At 39.2% G+C, this 15,519-nt stretch overlaps 1 protein-coding gene across 14 annotated transcripts in view; it reads right to left on the minus strand.

Annotated features, from left to right (window-relative positions):
- LOC118405269 (disco-interacting protein 2 homolog C-like) overlaps positions 1 to 15,519 on the minus strand; it is a 68,930-nt gene that overhangs the window by 24,948 nt on the left and 28,463 nt on the right. For 9 of the 14 annotated variants that reach the window (XM_035804670.1, XM_035804680.1, XM_035804677.1 and 6 more), the window contains 8 exons: positions 6,141 to 6,269; positions 5,685 to 5,804; positions 4,298 to 4,501; positions 3,184 to 3,228; positions 2,079 to 2,225; positions 1,491 to 1,511; positions 749 to 862; positions 206 to 285 (listed from right to left, as the gene is read on the minus strand). In XM_035804670.1, coding sequence (XP_035660563.1) covers positions 206 to 285; positions 749 to 862; positions 1,491 to 1,511; positions 2,079 to 2,225; positions 3,184 to 3,228; positions 4,298 to 4,501; positions 5,685 to 5,804; positions 6,141 to 6,269 — 860 coding nt within the window. Of the gene's footprint in view, positions 1 to 205; positions 286 to 748; positions 863 to 1,490; positions 1,512 to 2,078; positions 2,226 to 3,183; positions 3,229 to 4,297; positions 4,502 to 5,684; positions 5,805 to 6,140; positions 6,270 to 14,977; positions 15,137 to 15,519 lie in introns of those variants that run through there. The other 5 variants (XM_035804682.1, XM_035804678.1, XM_035804673.1 and 2 more) reach the window with 5 other exon arrangements.

Below are 15,519 nucleotides of genomic sequence, written 5' to 3' on the forward strand. Positions count from 1 at the left end.
CAATTTATCAATCTCAACTTTCATAAAATAAATAAGATTATCTCAAAATTATTCTTTGAACATCAGGAATAAGATACATTGAAAATATTCTATTAAATATATTTTAAGCAAAACTTAGTGTCCATTTCTTTGGTAGATGATAAAAGATAGAGGATAAATATCTAATACCATCCTGACAAGATAAGACAGAATTTCCAGTACTCACTGCTAGTGATTCTCCCACAGCAGGAGATATGACAGGACCCTCTGCCTTTGGAGCGTTGGGGTCCACTTCTTTTGCTATTGCTGTGAACAAGGACAAACATATTGGTAAGGAAAAAAGTGCAGGAAGAATACTGTCTTTAAAAGTAAAAAGGATACTAAAAAGATCACTTTTTTTCACAATAACTCATGGAGAAAGTGAAGACCAAAGCATTCTCCAGCATTAAGTATTTTCTGTCCCACTCATTGTTCAGAAGCCTGTGTTATATCTGTCATTTTAAGCTTATGAAGAGTCATTTTCATCAGCTTCATGTCATGAACTTTTAACAGAAGGGGTCTGCCCCAAGATGGAAATTTCTGTCCCAGGATGGAGAGAGAGGTCCTGGGGACAGCCCTGGTGGAGACATACAAGAAATTTCCCAATTCTTGTGAGGGCAAACTGACTGCAAATATCTTGATGACATTGTAGGACATTTTCCAAATGGAGAAAGGACATGGAAATTGTGCTATCCATCATCACTAAGTGTGTGCATCATAAGTGTTTTACCTTCTAACTCCTCCTCTTCATCTACAAAGAACTCCCTGAGCGGCTTGCGCTTGGGTCTCTTCAGGGTGTTCAGGAGCTGCTGGATCTTAGCAGACACCTTCCCGTGGACAGGAACTGTGGAACAACACACACAAACACAGGGATAACAGGTTAGCTCTGACATAGTCATGGGCATCACAGAGATAGCTTCCCAGGTTTAATGGCAACATAGTAAAAGCCCTACAGTATGCATTTTTAACTTGTAATTGGAAGCTTAAAATGTTTTTTGCACGATATTACTTTTTTTTCTTTATCATATCTTTACGTCAGGATGTATTACTGCCCAGAGAGATGTTTGTCTTTGAAATCGTACACAAATTCTATCCAAATCTTTAAGTCATGGCTGTCAAATTCTATGGCAGCAGTCTGCCACAACTTATCATAAGTTGCAATAATAAACACCAGCTTCTGCAACACGGAAACTTTAAGAACTGTACTGCTTTACTTACATTTTGTGTACATTGTTGCTGTCTTTCAAAATGAAAAAGAAAAGGGGGGCTTTGGAATGTTGAAAATCTAGAACAATGAAATGGTAAGGGACAAGGGGAAAGAATGACATGCAAGCAACAACAACTCTGCTAGTTTCTTTAGTAAACAACAGTTGCCAAACTAAGGCCCTGAAAATCAAGCATGCAGCCGGCGCAGGGGATTGTGGGAAGGTGGGGAGGGGGGCACTTGGCAAGAGGAACATGTTTTTACTCACACAGCAGTTCTAGATCAGAATCTGGCCATGACACGCAGACGTGGAGAGAGGGACATACTGGTTTAGCACAACGTTCCGACCAAGCATTTCGCAGACACTTTTGCATGGAGTTATAACTACAAATCTACACTGTTACAACCCTTATTTTGTTACGTTTTTCACAGTAAGTATGAATTATGCAGAGAATGAGCCAAAAAGCAGAAAATGTGGGGAGTCAGACAAAAAGAAAACGCCTTTTAGTTAAGCACACAAAGCATGGTGCTAAAGAATGAAACACTACATGGTTAACAGAATCATGATACACATCAATTTTGGACTAGAGTCAAATGCATCTATGATGGTTCATATAAAGAAGACGGAAATCATACTGAGCATATTCTTTCATGTAGTTGCAATATGGAAAACAAAATGATGTCATCTTTCTTTTGTAATAGTAACACCCCACACAATAAAACAAGGCTTTTGCCAGTTACATTTTGAAATTTCTACAGGTAAATTTTCATGTTAGAAAATAAAAACATTACAAGTGACAACAGAATGTCTGACACTGGCAAAAGCCCTGTCACGTATCTGTCCTGTACTAGATACCATTTTCATCCTCAGGTTGCTGTGGTTTGGGCTGCGGCCTGTGCCTCCTGTCAATGGTACGGTCCATCCGGAAGGTCTGACTCGCCACGGAGGGGGATGTCACGTCAGGCGGCAACTGCTGGGTCGTCTTCTGACTGGAACTGGGCACTGTAATGGTGGGGGGGAGGCAGGGTAAGGCTTTTTATAACACGGTTGTTAGGTGTTCAGGCATACTGTGGAAAATATAATGGGACAGTTCAAATAATCATTAACCTGAGTCATGCTAACAATTGAATAGTAACATATCAGTGTGTATGATAAGAGGGTTAAGGAATTACGTGTTGGAATGCTAATTGTTTTGTGTTGATTTCCCCTTCCCCCAATCAAACCCAATCAAAAGCACTTTGTGTTACCATATGAGAGAATGAAGTTTTAAACCAAGCATACTCCTTACATCAGTTATTACAATCGTGTACTGTACCAGAAACAAGGCTATGTATCTGGTACATCTATGACTTCATTTAATGTGCAACGTCCTTTTATTTCAAGTATCTGCTGAAAATTCTTAAGATTTACCCCATTCTCTATTTTCAAATGATTTTCAATCATTTAAGAATGCTGCTTAAAAGTATGCATTTGCAGAAAGTATTATGGAACTGCAAATTTTTAAAAATCATATCTAGTTAAACTTGATTGTCAAGAATATCATCATTATTAGTCTGTTTTTTTAATATGCATCTTTCACATTTGGATATTACATGTTTGAGGACAATTTGGTATTTAAACATTGCATGAATATTCTTCATGCAGAGCAAAAAGCAGAAATGCCTTTACACAAGCAACATGCAAGGCTACATGATTGTAGACATGTGGGTGAGATTTGCAGAATTGATGAGAAAAAGATGATCCAATGTCTGTGAGATTTGAGAAGAGTGCAAAACTAGTACAGGGTGTGGTGGAAGTGCTCTAGATTATTCAGGCTGGCAAAGCACCTGGCCACCCCTACTTCATCAGTGGTATCAACCAGGCCATAAGACGAATACAATGATCGTGGGGATGTTTCATTGTCTTGAATAGGGGTGGTCAGGGTGTAGACTCAAGCCGCACAACCCTATAGAAAACCAACCTTCCTGGTACCCCTGAAGGACATCTGCAATACTGAAGATTCCAGCTAGAGGGAGCAATGAAGAGCAGGGAGAGAGAAGATGACAGCATGAAAGTTTGTGGGACTGATCTACCAAACCGAAGCAGGGCTACCTCTTAATTTTTCAAGGCTCTCAGTAATAATGGCTACAGCTCTTTTTCACACACAGTGTGTATTTAGTGAAAATCTATCTTTTTTTATATTTGTCTGCCTATACATAAGAACAAGGGAAATTTGGGAAATTCATCTGCAAATGGCACTCAAAAACTCCTTGCATTTCTTCTTGTTTTGAGCACTCACAAAACTGTTCAGTTCAGCAGTTTACAAATTTACATTGCCTTTTACCTATACTGCATCTTTTTGTGCCTACAGCATGTATTTTTTTCCAAATTTATCTCACCCTACAAAATGTGATGAGTTGCTAGAAATGTTGTATTCAATTCGTATCAAGTTTAAATTTTGATCCAGCTGATTCAAGTCCACATAGAAGTCAAGTATGACCTCTGAATCATTTTGAGCATAAAAATCTTACAAAAGCCCTGCACAGGTTGTAGATCTTACAAACAGCTGCCTCTGTCATGGCTGTATCCATGATACATGTAGCTACCCTACAATGGAGCAGGTTTGCCTACAGCTACAGTACCAAGGCATGACAGCAGCTTACATACATGTAAGGTTGGTCAGTGGAGTCTAGACTTGGAAAAAATAACTCATCTTATGGGCATACAGAGAAAATGATAACTAAAAAGTATCCCAGAAGTCATGTTTCCTCTTTAATCACATGGTAACTGCCCTTTATACCAGATTTTATTCAAGCAAATTTTGACAGGCATTACTTATATGTGGGCAAAAACCTCAAATGTGGTACATATTCCCATGTGTTCATGGCTAGTGCACTGAAAGGTACCAAATTTCTCAACCAACCCAACCACTTGTGAACAGATCGTATGACCTACAAGACCTTCCTTAACTTGGTCCAAAGTGATTTCATTACTATTCTACAAGTCCAAAAAGTTTTCAGACAAATTGCAGGCAAATTAGAACTCTTCAGATGTTAAAATGTAAAACAAGCTGTTCAAATGTTGAAAGTACTTACACGAGTCCTGCAGAACATCTGCAATGCTGTAGATCCCGCCAGGCGCGCCTTGAGCACCGCTGGCTGTCGTGGACTGGGACGACACCGAGGAGCGACTCCCGCCGGCGCTGTTTTTCGTGAGCCCGCTAGGCTGTCTGGAAGGATGCTCCGGTGATGATGTAGACAGACGACCGGAGTGGATACTTTCATCATCAGAAGATGTGTCTGGAAATGTCACAAAGATGTAAATGCACTTTTTCATGTAATTTTTTGTTACTTAGTTGATTGTCCTTGAACAGATTGGAATCAGAGTCTCTTCTAGGACACATCAGAATCAGGATCTGTCCTAGAACAATCAATGATTCTACAGGCGCAGATTGCAATCGTAATCTGACCTAGGACAAATCTTTTTAATTTGGTTTTGTTAGGGATCCGTCCTTAGACAATCTGTGATTCTGCACAGATTTTGATCGGTTAGGTTCAAGCAAAGTCAGGTCAGCCCTAACCCAAAATACATTTGTATTTAATTTAACAGCATCGCAAATTGTCCTACGATAGATTCTAGCACAGATTCCAATCTGTCCTAGGAGAGAAAGCTTCATTCAATGCTAGGACATTCCTGGTCTTTACAATGACATGTATGTCATTAAAAGAAAGGAATTTGTGAATTCTCTTCCACACTTGTGGCGGGAAAGAAGTTTAGCTTAATCATACAGCCAGATTCTTGTCTTCTTGTACTAAGTTGTAGGAAATGTTGACTCATTGGATTAGAGGGCAAAATTTACTCATTTTATTCAAAGATCACAATGTAATGCACAGTCAGAAGTCCTGTTCTTGACCACTTCCTCTGCAGTACAGTTTGTAGTTTCTTCATGCATTTGCAATCATCTCAAACGGCTGCAAGCATCACTGCAAACAGCTGCAAACAGCTGCGGACAGGTGTAGCTGCACATAGCACATCTGCTTGTGTCATTCTTTACAAGCCAAGCTCACAAAAATCAACCCCCCTTTTCTTGATCAATCAAAAACTCAATTATTAATGTTGCAGGGACAGAGGAAAAAGCAATGCTGAATCAAATTGTTAGAATGTATGATTGACAGCAATTTTGCTTCTTGCAATACTCAAATTCAATAATTTTGTGACCATTTTATCTCATTTTCATTTTATTTTCAGAGTAAAACTCTATGTACCAGATTTTTGGATTATCTTTAGCCTTCCTCAGGATAAATGACTCACAACAAAAGTCACATGACCAAGACAGTGGGCCATTCGTTCTGAAGAAGGCTGAAGTACAAAATTTGGCAAGCATGATCGTTTTATACCAATAAAGACATGTTTTATGCTTTGATTGAAATGATTTTGATTGTTTTTGCTGATGAGAAGCCAGCAGCCACACAGCAGACTGACCCGAGTCACCAGACGGTACGGGAGAGTCCCCGGACTGTACGGGAGTTTGGAGCGAGAGTCTGTTCTGGGCGACACAGCGCATGGCCTTCTGGGAATGGAAGTGTCTAAGCCGGGCTAACTCTGCAATCGGCCCACGGGAGAAAACATTCAAGACAAATTTTTACTCTTACATTGAAAAATACTAGGTCAATTTCCTTGTAATATCGTATGACATGCTTCAGAATTTCACATTTTCATTGAAAATTCCATCTAGCACATAACAATCTGAAATCAAAGTTGTCATTTGTTGTCTGAAATGTCTGACTGTTACCAAAGTCATTAAGTAACTGCTTTTTGGTGTGTCATTTTTACAGTTACATGTAGTAGGTCTGAATTGTCTTTTACCATCAAGCAAAAGTGTACTGGTAGCTATAAAATGTAAACCATTTTAACTACTTGAGTTGACTTCTGACATACCGGTAGGAGTGTCCATGACCGGGTTGTTGAGGACCAGTGACTGGCGCTTGGACGGCATGGGCATCACCGGGACACGGTTCCTCTTACTGTGCTGCGCCAGGGCCTGCTGTACAGCCTCTGCATGGATGTCTGCAAACACAAGTAACAAACATTACATACATAAAATTAGGGGCCGTCCCATATTATTTGAGGTGCCTTGACCAAGTAAAGGCTAGCTTGTTCAACAGGGTAACCATTTTACAGATTGAAGGTAAGAATATCAACGATTTTTGCAGCATATTAATTATGGTTAATGGTATTGATTATGAATAATAATTGTATTATCAATAAACTGAAATCATGTGTTTCAGAATCAATGGCTTGTGAATTATACAATACCTAATACATTTGATCACTCTGTAAGTAAGATTTCACACATGGGTACATATGTTAGCAATGTTCATGAATGGAACAAAATGGGTTAAATCAAAAGGTGACAACAATATAGGTCAAATGGCACAAATGTACAAATTACACAAATGTACAACAAACTACATGTGTCCAGCCTGTCCAGTAAGATCATTTACAGGTGAATGAAGAAGATAATGCACATGGTACATGGCAAAGACATCTATCTCAAAACATAAACAATACCTGTACATGTTGCAAGTATGTAAAGGGGGAGGGGTGCATCACATTTCAATGCATTTATCCTGCAATAAGAGTGTCAGTAACAATGTTTTGTCAACATGGCCCTTTGGGTACACAAGTATGCAATACAACACTTACCAATTTGATGCATATATCAGAACAACGGCTACATGTACATACAAATGTACTATAGACAGTTTGCAAACTTGCTGTTGGTACAGTTTACTATTGTGTGGCAATGACTCAAACCCACTGTTATGCTAAACATACACAACACGTACGACAAAACAAGTAATTGTTCTTACACCAGAACGACCGCCAATCCCAGACACCACAGTCAGGACAAAGGAATGTTAATGCCAACAATAGCAGGGAGATTAACAGTTACCTGTTCCTATCAACTCCTATTCCTGAACCTCCTGCAAGTCTGTGCAGAAATGCAGAGAAAAGATCCAGCATATGGACTACGCAATGTTTTATCTAGAAATTCTAAGTCTAGTGCCAATTAGGAGTGTCTAGATATGTGAACTATATGAGCTGTGAATCATAAATCAACTATCCCACTCTCTCCCAAACTGGCACGAAAGTAATGTTAAAGTAAGCAATTAAAAGTATCTCAGTTTTGACTACAGCACCAATATGGAACATAAGGTTATGACTGCTTACAACTGACCTTATGTAAACCACAACACCAGCCCCCCACAAGACAACAGCGGACGCCCCAGAGAGCCAGTTAACATGCCTGGGTACATACTTTAGGCCAAGGTCAGCCTGGGGGTGCCCTGAGGGGCCCACGTGTGCACATCAATCCACCCTGTCTGTACTGACAATGGCTGTGTTTAAATGACAATTGATTACTTTCCCACCCTTGATAGGAGTTTAATAGGAGTCAGCAGGATACTACCATTCTATATACATGTAGACTGTTCTTACAGTTTATATACCATTTGCTTTTCCTCATTTTTGGTAAGAGCAATGCAGGTTGTAGTGACTGTCACTGTTCTGAAATGTTTGGGTCTATAACATGAATAAAAAAACTTCAATAAGTATCAAATTGTGTGAAAAATGTGCTCTGACTACCTTATCAACTTTTGAAGAATGCTATTATGGTCTATTTGATGACAGAATGTTATAAATGGATACTCATTCAATCTTTGTGAATTGGCCCATGAAAGAAGTCATCTCATTTTTTTAACCATCTGCACTAACATCAGTTGTAAATATCTGTTTCAAAATGAACTGACAGCAACAGATAATGATTTGGCAGAATTATGGGGTTGCGGAACTCTGGTGGTTACTAATTTGCTGCAAAGAATCCGTTGCTAGGGGCAACAATGACCTAACTTGTCCAGTTTTCCCTTCCAAAGCCCAGTTTCTGGTTCGTGGCCAAGGTTCGCCATATGTCGCTATCTGGACCTTCATGTATCATTCAGCGACCGTCACATTCCCCCTGTCAGCAACACATCCTGTCTGTTACTGTAACTTTCATCTCTGTAAAGTACAGAGGAGTGGGACAGACTAGGAAACCAGATGGCTGGGTCTGTATCCAGTGTAATATCATACCCGTATTTACTAACTTTAAAATTTGATATCGGTGTTCAGACCGGTACGATTTTTACAATATGGCCCAGGGCTTCATACTTCGATTCAAACATTTGGAAGTCACTTGCGTGCACCAATGTCCAACATTCTAACAGATGTTCAACTGTTTGCTGGGTTCTTTTGTTCAAATTGATGAATAAAGTTGTTGAGGCTATGTGCGTCTTTTGCTTTTTATTTTGCGATAAACTTGAGTTTTGTGGATATTCTATATCGCTCTCGGTCCCGGCCCTTCCACGGGTTGGATCACCCTCCAGCCTTTGGTCGATCCTACTTGAACTTAGGCTGTACCTTAGGCGATACGCAATACCCAGTGTTGTATTCTATATGGGCTACATCAGTACTCTCATCTCTCAAATAAACGTACCGGTACGTTTATTTTTTTCCGCCTCAAAATCCACCCGGTACGTCCTTATTTTAGACGGTACGGTTATTTTTTTTTTTCAAATTGGGGCTTTCTTTACTAACCAGGGACCCCAAAAATATTGAAAGTTTGGTATTTTCTGCCCATATTTCCGCGGTACTTTTGCTTAAAATTCAATATTTTTCGGACGAGGCAGCGCGGATTTCCCTGCCGCTAGCGCTATGACCCAAACATAACTAGGGATGCGTACCGGTACGCAGAACCGGTTCTGGACTTGCAAAACGTTTCGGTTCAGGTCCAAAAATACCGGAACACATGTGATTCGGTACTGGACTCGTAAAAAAATATATCCTTTTCGTTTTAGACCATCTTTAACCTTCCAAAAATCTAGAAATTTGCGCTGAACAAAGACCAAAACATCGCCAAACATCGAGGTCACATGCTACACACACACAGTCACTTACTTCCGTAAATTCTCTATCAAAACACAGAAATTAACCACCAACCAAACAAATTAAAAAGTTACCAATACTTTTCCACTATTTTTCACCCGTAGTCAACTTGTTTTAATGTTCCAGCAACGAAAAAATCCTTCCAAAACAAAGCACAGCGTTCAATCGGCTCCAAACCCGAAAACATCCGCCATGTTGGATTCATCAACTCACGCCGAATCTCGCGGTAATGCGCGAGAGAATTATATATTTTCTGCAATACCGTTATGTCTCGATAGGGGGCAGTGTCTATGACATCCTTGGTTTCTGCAACATTGAAAATAGCACAAGTGGTGAATAAGGTATTCTAAGTTGGAATGTTTCTTCAAAATGTTATTTTGTAACAATGATTTGTAACAATAAACTTCTTTTTTTATTTTCATTCATTTTTTTACTTTTATTTTAATCTTTGTTGATGGTGTGACACTCAGATAAAGAAAATATGTGCAAGGAGGTTAACCTCCTTGATATGTGCAATAACATAGGAATTATTCTGTTCATTATTTAAACAATTAACTGATATGGTACTGAGGCATAAATAAATAAAAAGAGCCTACCTGCTTATCATCTTCTCTTGGACTGAAGTAGCATAAGCATGGGCCACAGTTTACATGTCAATTTGGTATTTTTCCGGGGGGTACTTTTATTCCAGGGGGTACTTTTATTAGATTTTGAAGATTTGTCCGGGGGGTACTTTTATTCCAGGGGGTACTTCTATTTGAGAGGTGAGAGTACATGTACATGTAGTTCTGTTTTCAAGGTCTCATAAATGACTTTTTAGTTTTATAAAAACTATATAACCCAATAAACAAAAACTATTTCTGAACGTTCAACCGTTGAGTAAATTACAGTCTGACTATGCCTATAATGTGAGTCCAATGCGATTCAAGGACATACTACTAAAGTTTATAACTGCACTGACTCAAACTCAGTCTGAACAAGCTCTTACTTGAGGTAAGAAGATTTACTAACATTTGGAAGTTCATGGCCTTTCACATGTACCCTTCTTCAAAATGTAGTCTTTTAAAACATGATCTGGTTCACCAATTTTTATCTTACAACAGAACATTATGACTTTCCTTCACACTTGAGACGTTTTAATTACCCTTTTGCAGCTTCTTTCCTTCTTGTATCTATCTCCGATATTTATTTATCTAATTACGGCTTTATCTTTGGCAGCCAGGAACCAACTTTTGGCACACCATCTTTTATTGGGAACTGGGAAAAGATAAGCACTGGAAGCAAATGACAAAAGAAACAAGAGTTCAGAGACCTCATATCTGCATGAAATATGCAGTTTTTTTGTAAATTTCTAGTTTTATCTTTCTAGTTCTGGTTCTATGCAGGAATCCTCTGCACAGGATCCTGTTTTTAATGGGGGTATAACAAAATCAAAAAAGAAGAAAAACTAGAATAGAGAGACAAGATGAGCAACCAAGCCAACACACCCACCCATTTCATTTCCAACAGAGAACGTGCTCTTGCCAGTTTATTTAGGAAACAATAAAATTTTGGTTGCCTTACAAACATATGATAAATTTTGTCAGTCCTCTTGATTGTCAGTCCTCTCAAGGAAAAGCTCCTTGGTCCTCTTGATTTCAATGAAAAATTCTCACATAAATTATTCTAATCCTCAAAGAGACTTCTATCAGGATGAAATTGTACTGCAGGAAACTGCACAACAATGGCTACATTTGCCTTGCAAAGCAAAAGTGGTATCTAACTCCACTTCCAGCACATACCATTCCAATATGTTCTAATATGGAATTCTAAAAGCAAAAATCTAAAAATCCCATACTTATGAATATGAGTCCATGAAAACAAACCTTGACAAAAATTTTTGCAGTAGTTTTGAAAGTTTTTAATTCATGGCGATTAGGTCACCATGAAAACTGCAAACATAAAACCCACTGCAAAAATTTCAACATTCACAGTTACTGTATTGACTACATACCTTTTGTGCATAAAAAGAAAACATGTAGACAATTTGGCAAGGTAGCAGGCGAATTCTGTTTGTCTTCAGAGCGAAAGTGGCCGTGTCTCAATTAAAGATCTGTAGCGATCTTTGAACCTACACTGGCACATACTGCTCCTGAAGAAAATTAAAACTGTAATACGAGACTCTTACTTGCTGCATTGTACCTCAGTCAACCTCCGACCATTTACAGTCAGTGAGTTTCAACTGTTTCAACTGTTCAAATTTGCTGCCAATAACCAAGGAGCTTTTATCAGATCGCAATAACGTTGCACCTATAAGCCTTGGCCAAAATTAAATCAGACCTTGTAATAACCTTAAACGTCATAACAGCCAAGAAGAAATGTCTGCCCCTCCCTCTCAAGTCTGTAAAAAGACTTACCATGATTTCAAAGTCTGCACCCCAACATCCTCTTACCAATCTCGTCCGAATTTGACCATTTTTCGCTCACACATACAAGTATGGTACATCCAGAAATGAAAGAGTAAAACACAGTATTTTCAGGACAGACGGCACGTGGTATCCAGCCTGTGCGCCATCAGGTTTTCAGTTTGCTGGGAGGAATTTGAAGTGGGAAGGCAGTGGGTGGACAGACTTCTCCGCTTCCTCTAGAAGAGGAACAACGTGCCAAATCTGATTAGATCTGTTTCAACAGAGTCATGGCTGCCCAGTCCATAACAGGACGCTGGGATAACAGAACAGAGTTCAACTTCTGCCAACTGTAACTGTGCTGATGGACTGGTAAAGCCATGGTGGTAGGACTGAGCCAACAGTCAGGCCACTGGTCTTTATCTACTTGTTCAGAGGCCTTTTCTTTCAATCACAGGATACATAGAGTGTCCAGGCCAAAAAAAGAATCAGTTTATATCATGTTGTCCCGAGTATGCAAATTATCTGATTGTGCATAGATTACTACTGGTTTATCAAAGACTTGAAATTAGAATCTATATATTATACAGCATTCTAATCTCCCTACATTTCTTTAAGACGATTCACATTAATTGCTGTATCAAAACTTCACTTTACCCAAATCTATCTCTCAATAACAATACTTTGACTTCAAATGAGAATGTATCAAATCTAATACTGTAACATTGACAAGAGTTTTTAGAGCTTCTTGTGGATTCAAATTTTCAGTTTCTGTCTTCATGCAACATTCTTAAATTTTAAAACAATTCTGCAAACAAGCAGTCACGATTGAATGGCCTAAGTACGTTATTCTAAACGTTTAAAAGGTCCATACACCTGTTAGGCTGGTTATATTAATTACTTGAGACCTCCTCTCCACATAGAGCTGGGCAATGCATAACAGTTCCCCATATAAGCCCAGTGTATATACCAGGTTGATTACTCTGTGATGACAGGGGTTTAACACAGAAAACCTTGGCTGGTTGTTCAGTGTTAAAGCAGCATATTAGGTCTGAAGTTTTCCCTGGCCAGAAAATGTACCAACTTACCATTACTGTACATTACAGCCTTGCTACAAGGCACACACCTCTTTCAGGACTTTTCTGCTCTTTTCGTTTCTTGTAGGAAAACTTTGTTTGAAGAAGTTTCCCCATGACGTTGGTTTCCTGATCAAATGTCCTGCCTATACAGTTATGACTAGTAACTGACGTCAATCATTAGCATATCAAAGAAAGCAAGGACAATCTTCTTTTCCTCCTCTTTAACTCAGTATGAGACTGTCAAGGATTACTGTCAAGAAATCACTAAGACACTTTAGACATAGTCTCATAAACCAGCAAGACATTCTGGAGCTTTAGATCTTAACCATTATACTCATTCTATAGCTGGCAACAACAGGCTTAAAGAAATTTTGACCTCTAACCATCTTTGCTATAAATCACCCAGACAGAACTATATGGGGTGTACAAATAGGAGGGCACATGGGTTCTAATTGGTAATAGTATCCAACTTAAGTTGTTAAACTGTTAGTTTTGTGGGTGTTAGAGTGAAAGTGGAGACTTAATCCAATGGGCTTTGTTGACAGACCCAGTGTGTGCTCATCAGTTGGAACAAGCTCAGTGTATGTGGGGGTCTGCATGCAACATTTTTACCTTTGCTAGAAGGTTGTGTTTTATGTGGCATTCGTGTGTCTGTGTCTGTATGTTTGTCTGTGCATCAAGACGATAACTACAGAAAGCTTGGATGGATTAGATAGATGTTGGTAGGTCAGGTGTGACCTCAAAAAGATACGAATTTTGGGCCCCTAGCTGCTTGTATAATGGTACTGCAGGGGAACCTCCAGTTGTTGTATGTTTTGATCTGAAGATGGCACTAACTGACACTAAAATGAAGAGATAGATAGCTTTTGTGCACAAGACAAAGCAACATACAAGCCTCCTAGCAGCTTGTTTTGGAACTGCAATGGCATTTTTGTTGACACATTTGAAAGAGGATAAGTCAGGAAGGCTGACAAATTTTTTGTGACTTTTGGTATATTTTACAAATCCTTCCCAACCTCAAGTCTTTATAAAAAGACTCTCCTTGATCCATTTTAGTGTTATGAAGTTAACTTTCTCCCTGCTTTCAAATAATCAACTTAAGTTCTTAGCACAAATTTGATCCAACATGCCTACCGCTCAGCAGGCACTAGGTTAATGTCTGGATATAGTTACAGGTAGCCCATTAACCACCTACCAACCATACTGTGTTCATTTCTGTGCTTACTTTACAAATTTCCTTTACTATAAACAAATGATAACAACTAACTAAGGGTCTTAATCATAGTCAGGCTGAGAATACTCTGGACCATCACAACAAGTGTAAATATGTAGAAAGACAAAATTTCTATAAGAAGATGTAAATGACCATTGGCACAACCTTGAATACATGCTGAATCTCTAATTGAATTATTTAGGTAGCCAGGCTCCAAAAGGACATCACCCCAGGTCATAGGTCATGACCTTTTGTGTCAATTTTACCTGTCTTCTATCAGGAGTCAAGACAGTGATTGGTTAGAAGACACCCTAGGTCGAAGTTTGACAGCTTAGAGATACAGATGTGCATGTAATGGGTGTGTACAGTACATTCTTGAAATTCATATACTACAAAACCAACTCTAAGTCAACTTAATGGTTACAGTTTTTATATCCATGTTTAAAATGGTACAAATCTGTATTTTCCTAAAAATTCTTGCCTACTGAGAACACCATTATTCCCAAGCCAAAGCACCACGTCTGTTCCACTGTTGACATATCAATATAAAGAACTATCTAATACTCAAAAATCATGACCAGAACACAACAAAACCAGAAATCCAGCTGCAGTACAGCATAATGTCACTAGGAGACTCATTATCATAGTTTCATACGTAACCTGTCCTGAATCCCACCCACCTTCCAACTATCAAGAATCCTTCCACAGCTTCTTGAGTGATGATGTCAACATATACAGCCACAAGTAACAACTAAAAACAGAATCTTCTTGGCGAAGATAAGAATTCAGGTGGCAGAGCCACAGATATGCACCTACCTGAAGTTACTTTCTTGAGCACTTATCAAACATCAGTGACAGTCACAGCTCTCCCTGCCACACCCACCATTAGCTGTCATCTCCTAGTGAGTCTTACTTCTCTAAAACTTCCCTAAACTAATCACCAACCTATAAACTCCCTACATGACACAGCCATTTTTGGCAATGTTTCCCCCACTCCCTAAGTATCCTGTAAACTGTGCATGTACGTCCCTGGCACTATACACTAAACCCTGTCTTCCAACATTCTTACCTCTAACATACACACGTTTAACTTGCATAAATCAACACCAACCATACCTTCACACCTAGCTGTGTACCTTCACGGATGTAACGTCCTTTCACATGTTCAGATCTCCGTAACACAGAAAGGGTTACGAACGCTGACAGAAAACATCCAGAGAAAGGTCTGTAGTTTGGATCCAGGCCAGGAGGAGAAGAAAGAACCCTGCCCTGAGGTCCCCAGATCGAGATAAAACACACCCACACATCAGGACAGAACCCTTCTGATGGATGCCACATCTGTGGGGCCTGATGTCCTAGATGTGCATTTATCACTGTACAACTAATCGAGGGTCTGCATGCTCTTTTCCGTAAGGCATAGGCTTTTAATTTCCCGTAATTCGTAGGGAAGCTATTCTATTTTACGTAATTCGTAGTGGGATGAAGCGTAAAGCGTTGGTAGCTTTTGTGAATTTAAGTTAATGTAAAGCGTAGTCAGCCATCTCGAATTTAGCGTAAAGTGTTGTCAGGACCCCCCATGCAGACCCTCCTAATCTAGGGGGCAGGAAACCTTTAACTCCCTGTTATTCTATTATCCACCATTACTCTGTGTTAATTAT

The sequence above is a fragment of the Branchiostoma floridae genome, chromosome 18, assembly GCF_000003815.2.
Source record: "Branchiostoma floridae strain S238N-H82 chromosome 18, Bfl_VNyyK, whole genome shotgun sequence".
In the NCBI taxonomy this organism is placed as follows: Eukaryota; Metazoa; Chordata; class Leptocardii; order Amphioxiformes; family Branchiostomatidae; genus Branchiostoma; species Branchiostoma floridae.